This window comes from Parasteatoda tepidariorum, chromosome 9 (genome assembly GCF_043381705.1).
Source record: "Parasteatoda tepidariorum isolate YZ-2023 chromosome 9, CAS_Ptep_4.0, whole genome shotgun sequence".
NCBI lineage: Eukaryota > Metazoa > Arthropoda > Arachnida > Araneae > Theridiidae > Parasteatoda > Parasteatoda tepidariorum.
This window is the reverse complement of record NC_092212.1, coordinates 85,337,520-85,344,062: the sequence shown is the minus strand read 5'-3', so window position 1 is coordinate 85,344,062 and position 6,543 is coordinate 85,337,520. Positions and strand designations below refer to the sequence as shown.

At 33.4% G+C, this 6,543-nt stretch overlaps 1 protein-coding gene across 2 annotated transcripts in view; it reads left to right on the top strand.

The window, feature by feature from the left end:
• The window catches only part of LOC107454368 (T-cell acute lymphocytic leukemia protein 1 homolog), a 14,882-nt gene extending 8,566 nt beyond the window's left edge, over positions 1 to 6,316 (top strand). The window contains exons 2-3 of one of the 2 annotated variants that reach the window (XM_016071556.2): positions 1,756 to 1,963; positions 5,063 to 6,316. In XM_016071556.2, coding sequence (XP_015927042.1) covers positions 1,756 to 1,963; positions 5,063 to 5,534 — 680 coding nt within the window. In that variant the 3' untranslated portion in view covers positions 5,535 to 6,316. The remainder of the gene's footprint in view (positions 1 to 1,755; positions 1,964 to 5,062) is intronic. The other variant, XM_016071557.2, reaches the window with a different exon arrangement.
• The last annotated feature ends 227 nt before the right edge of the window (positions 6,317 to 6,543 follow it).

Below are 6,543 nucleotides of genomic sequence, written 5' to 3'. Positions count from 1 at the left end.
GCACTCCTCACACGATTGTTTTGATGTATTTTGCTTTGGCTGTATTAATACAATGTTAGAATGCATTTCCTTTCTTTTGATATAATCGTGTGAGCTGATGACGTGATTACGTAATCTTATTATTTTGTTTTCCGGCTTTTTAATTTTTTTAAAAATATTTTATTTTAACATGTTTTTTCTATAGTTATAATTAACTTATATGCATAATATATACAATATATATATATATATATATATGATAGATTGACGCTTAGTAAAGTTCAGAGTCAGTGCGCGTGAGTTACTTTCCTTAAATGTTGCTTCACTGAAATTTAAAATCTCCAAATCTTTTTAAACTAAAATGTAATTTTTCAAAGCTTTTATTTGAACAAAATTAAAAAAAAAAAACTTTTAGTGGAAGTCACAAAAATAACATTCTCTTCTTCTTTGTTAAGTTGAAAAATGTCATTTATTCAATTTTACCGGAAATTTTATACATTCTTTAGCATTCATGACTGCACACAAAAAAATCAACATTTGAATTGAATGAGACATATGAAGTAACTTTCATTTAGCATTAAATAATTTTATTAACATTCATCTATCATAAATCGTAGTTTTATGCCGAAATAAATGTCGTCCGATAAAATAGAACACTATCGAAAAGCAATATATGTTGGATTATGGCTGCATCATCATCATCTGCAATCAAGACGTAATCATGATTTTAAGCAATCATGGTTTGTAATCAAGATTATTTATAAGAGCGCTTTTACATCAAATCAGATGACAATTATATCGTTGTAGGCAGACACACGATATCGTTAAAACGATTTTTAAACGATAACAGTAGAGATCATTTCTGTATGAACAGTCATTCTGTATGAACAACTTTTGACTACGAGTTTAACAAAATAAACGATTCTTTTTTTTTCTTTTTCGTTTCAGAGATTATTACATATCTACGAATGCAAAGATACAAATTATTTTTGTTTAGTTTCAATCCTATTAATGACTGAAAACAATTAAAAATTTATGAAATATTGATCAAGCCGGTAGCAACTTAAGGTACTGAAACTCTTGAATTTTGAAGAATGAAGAGGATAGCATCCATATTTTGAAAGAAAATTATTAAGGAGAACCTATTCGTGGCTTATAGCAGGCAGTAAAAAAGTCATTTCGCAATAATTTGTCTGCGTTTTGATAGTTTGAATGTTCGATATGTCATTGCGCTATGTGTACTCACTATTCTTTCAATTTTAAAACAGGGGGAAAAGATTTCTTATTATAGTGTAATAAAATCGAAACATTTTAACTTAACTATACAGCTTTATTATTTTTACGCGTCTGAACCTGGTTTGAATTTGTTTACACTCCTGTACCAATGGGTTAACATTGTCATGCAATACGTTAAAAATAAATGCAAATAGGAAGTACATAAAAAATCTCCTGAATAAAAACCCCATTACATGTATATTTAAATATAAAAGTATTGCCCATAAACTCGTGCAAAACATGTCATTATTAAAAAAACTACAGAGCGTCTAATGGATTGGTCTGATTATTATAATGTGCTAATATATTACTCTATATAATAAATATTCTATATTTATATAATATGTCGTCTCATTTAGCCAATCGTTGAATTTATAACATATATCGACTCATTTAACCCACTAATACACGAATGTAAGTTTATAAATTTTTGCAGACTGTTTATGGATGGTGGTTGGGATATTATTATTGTTTCGTTCTTAATTGTTATTGTTTTGACAGCAGCAGACTGGCATCCGATGGAAGTGGCTGGCCATCCCTCAGAATCTCCACCCCGCACTCCTTCCCTCACTGATTCGGAAGATTGTTTCTCTGACAGTACAGTCCCCGATCCTGACGACGTTTTTCTCTCCCCCTCAGAGGACGGTGCCGCTTCTTCCTGGTCATTCTCATCCTCTTGGGACACATCATCCTGCAGGAGGACAGGAAGGTGACACTTTATTCACTCCTTAATGCATTTTTTTCAAAAATTGAAAGTTTTTACCGCTTCTATTACCAATTGTTTCGAAGAAAAAAAAATGCCAAAAATTAACATATATTTTTTTTATTTCATCAATAAATACAAGGAACTAAAACAGAACATAATACCCACGTTTTAAGTTGAAATCTCAATTTTTTTACTTGTGAGAATCATTTAATTTACCATCAGTTTACTATCCCAAATACCACGGGCAAATAAAAAAAAAATTAAATATTAGTCTTTGTATAATAGTTTTTAAAACAAGGGACAACGCAAAGTGATACACCATTTTTTTTTACTCTTTATTCCATGCAGATTCAACAACCATCGTATATACAATCGCACAAAACACGCGTGCAATCCCGCATTCGAATTTGTGTTGTTCGTTGTTTTAAGAACTATCATTCAAAGACTAATATTTAACTTTCATCATTTGCCCGGGATAATGTGGGATAGTAAAATGATGGTAAAGTAAATAATTTTTACACATAAAAAAAAAGCTAAAAATTTAACTTCAAAAATTGTGTATTATGTTAACTTTTAAGTCTTCCTTTGTTTTGAAAGCGTCATGGTCGCAATGTTGCCGCAGTTAATTTTGAACTATACACCTCATTTTATTTAAATATTTCTAAGGAACATTCAGTATATTTAATTTTCTCTCTCTCCTAAATACATATATGGAGTCGTGGTGGCTCAGGAGATAGAGAGTTCTCCTTAAAATAAGGTAAGCCGTGTTCGAATCCCAGCGATGGTGGGTCGATACGAATTCCGCCCCCCGCTCGCACCGACCACAGTGCTAGCGTAAAATATACTCAATGGTAGACGGATCATGGGTTGAATCAACTTTGCCGTCAGGCTAACTGTTTAAGTTTTCCTGATTTTCCTCACCATGTAACGCAAATACGGATGAGTTCCATCAAAAAGTTCTCCATGAAGGCAAATTTTTCCCAATACTTGATTCAGGAGTTCCCTTGTCTTCTGGATTGGGTTCAAAATGACAAGGCTATGGAGTTGAAGTTGGTAGTCGTGACCCCATAATTGGGTCAACTGTTCAACGACGGTAATGAAATACATATATTTGTTTTGATATAAAGTACTGTAAATCTAGGCAAAATTTGTCTTTTAAAATAAGTTCTAATATAAATAAATAAAATTTTCGTCCAATGACTCTTTCTAGAACTTATCTAACATTCATTTGAATTTTTTTTTCAAAAAAATATTGCCACAAATTAGAATGTTGATTTTTTTTTTTTTTTTTTTTAAATTTCATTCTTCAAAGTCTCTACATAAAGTTTCTAATTATAGTTATAAAGTACTCTGTTATTATAGTTATGTTTAAACGAATAATCTTTATCTCACAAATAAAAAAAAGTTGACAAAAAATGCATATTGGTTTGAAAAAAAAATAATTATTATGAAAAGTACATATTATTTTCGCGAATAGACACGCCAGATAAATTAAAACCAATGTATATAGTGTGGGCCAATTTTATTTTATTGAATGACCGGCCCACTTAATTCTGAGTTTACGACTATCCATGTTCAACTTCTTTTTCTTGTCGTTTCGAACCCAAACCAGAAGACAAAGGATCTCCTAGATGAGGGCAAACTAGCCTTCGTGGAAAACCTTCTGATGATACTCACCTAAATTTGCTTTACATGGAGAGAAACACCACGAAAACTTTTTACGGTTAGCCTAATGTTAATGGGATTCTAACATCGTCCCGATCCGTCGACCACAGCTGATGTTTTACGTCAGCACTGCTGTCGGTGTGAGCCGGGAGCAGTATTAATGAATGTAGTGTTGACAACCAGGAAAGAAAGCAGTTTTTAACAGCTGACAGTCAGTAAAGCTGCACACGAAATAACAACGTGTTTTCATGGTCGAACTGAATGAGGCTGCTTCAGTTTGTAAATGTTGTGGATCGTGATTATAGCTACTGTGAAAAAGAATGGCTGAAAGGAGGATTAATTGGGGAGGTCGTTCCAATAACGAGACGTTCAAATGAAGCAATGCGAAAAGAGTGGAAGAATTACAAGAAGATGGCTCATATACCTACAATTGAATTGAAGTAAAAAGGGTTTGTTGAATGAATTATTGACACAAGCTGAGCATCCGTAGCGATCAAAATTAGCTAACGGTTTAATATCGTTCGGGTTTTGTTCTATGGGGGTTACTTGAAGCCAACAAGCCCACATCTACCCATGCGTTGATGGAGGAAATTCATCAACAGCCACATTTATGCAAAATGATTGTCAAAAGAGTGCTCATGTGCTCTACTCTATACATAATCTTATCCTTTATATATATATATTTTCTATTTTCTTTTCTATTTTCATTATTCTATGTTTTTTTCCATGTTTTCTCTACATTTTGAACTTATTATATGAGTTTTGATTGTGATGAGCCAGACAGAAAGCTAAAACTATTTCCAATTTTATAGAAAAATGCCGATAACATTTGCAACAAACCGAATTTCTTAATTAACTTATGGTATATGTGTTACGGTCAGTGTAATGAATGGGTCAATACTACCGGTTATTACTAATGATAATCAAGTATGGTTTACTGGTATCATTTACTGATTGCTATTAATTTTTTTTTATCAAAATAACGTTTTGTTATTGTTAGTAATAGCCAGATGTATTAGGTTAACGCTTAACATGCACAGAATATATTTTACTAAAGTAAATGAGCTGCTTAGAAATTTAAATAATTTATTGAATCTGTATTTCTGGAACGATAGTATAATTTTTCAACTCAAGATTTCGAAAATGAGCATGACTTCCATAGACACGATGATGTATGTTTATAAAATAAAGCAAAACTGAACTTACGAAGCTATTATTTTAAATTAAAACGTAAGTAAAAATCTTTATTTCACGCAATGCTTTATAATAATTTTTTTCTACTCTACAACGACAGTTACCATTTTTTTTAACGGTGCAAGATGTTCAAAAGTATATCGTTCATTGGCTCACTTTTTCCTTTTGAAACACTGAAACTAAGTGTGAAGTATAATATTCTTTTTAATAATTGCATGCGTTTGAAGTAACCTTCTGTTTCAGGAACAGGTTGTCCAGACGCCGTTGTCGACTTCCCTTGGAGACCGGCGGCAGTCATTCTACGGCCCTGGTGCAGAGGGGTGACTTTTCTCCGCCCGCACAGAGTAGGGGTGGCGTCCCGAGGAAACTCGTCCGGAGAATGTTCACGAACAGCAGAGAGCGCTGGAGACAGCAGAACGTGAACGGGGCGTTCGCTGACCTGAGGCGGCTGGTCCCTACCCACCCGCCGGACAAGAAGCTGAGCAAAAACGAGATCTTGAGGTTAGCCATCAAGTACATAAAACTCCTGAGTTCGATACTGGAGTACCAGAAAAGGAACGATCCGAGTTGTGAGGAAGGGACGGGGAGCGGGGTGAGGACGAACTGTATAAAAGCGGAACATCACGAGGACGGACTCTCCGAAGCCAGTTCTCCCGCGTCCAGTCTCAGCAGTGAATCCAACCACACAGATGGACAAGAGGAGAGAGTCTTTTGAGAATAGAATCGACACTGTACATACATTGGATGTAGATATATTAAAACTTTTCTTTGTTATTTCAAACATCATTCAGTACTCTATATCAAACTGAAAAACAAGACTAAAACAAGTGCCGTCAGGCTAGTTGAAAAATCTGGCTTCTTGCAAACGTCGCTGCTGTTTTCCAATGCAAAGGACTCATTAGAAATATTTTTACTGCTTAACTTTTATTTATTTATTTATTTTATTATTTTTTTACCTGCCAGAGATTTTTTAGGCTTGACACAATGAATCTGTATGTTTCTGATGGAATTTGTTTCGGCCCATTGCAATAAATTTTCATTACAAATTACAATACTTTAGGATAATGGCTCTTTATATACCTTCAGGCCAATCATCTCCGATGTATCTTTGTGCTAATCAGACAATGTGTAAGGAATCAGAATGAATTTGATTGTTATTAAACTTTTAATATGTGATTATTTGCAATAAGCTTTCTATAAATTTATTGCTAACTAGCTGAAATAAATGAAACTCATTGAACAATGAGTCATCTCGCTTAAAAATTACATTCTTCTAATTCGAAAGGTATCTATGCTCTTTGCAATGATCCATAAAAATGTCTGGCTGATTTCAAAATTCTTCTCCAATTAGCTTGATGCACCATAAAATGACGATGGGTGTTTGCAAAGATCCCTGTTCATTCAATTAACCTACGACATAGATTTAACGATGTGTTTGAAAATGTGTTGGACGTTTCTGTATATTTGTGTAGATCAAAATAAAGAAAAAATAAATTATTTTGTTTCTCACACTTAATAAAAAGTAATGAGGATCATTAAGAATTGAGTGCAATACTTCTGCTGCTAGTACGTCATTATCGTTGCATTGTTGGATTAGCACAGATGGCATAATATATATGTGATAAGAAAGGCTTGCAAAGGAAACTCTACCAAAGGAGCAACCATTTTTTTTTTTGCTTGTAAAAATCAGAACATTTTAAGATGGAAACCTGGTAACATCGTTC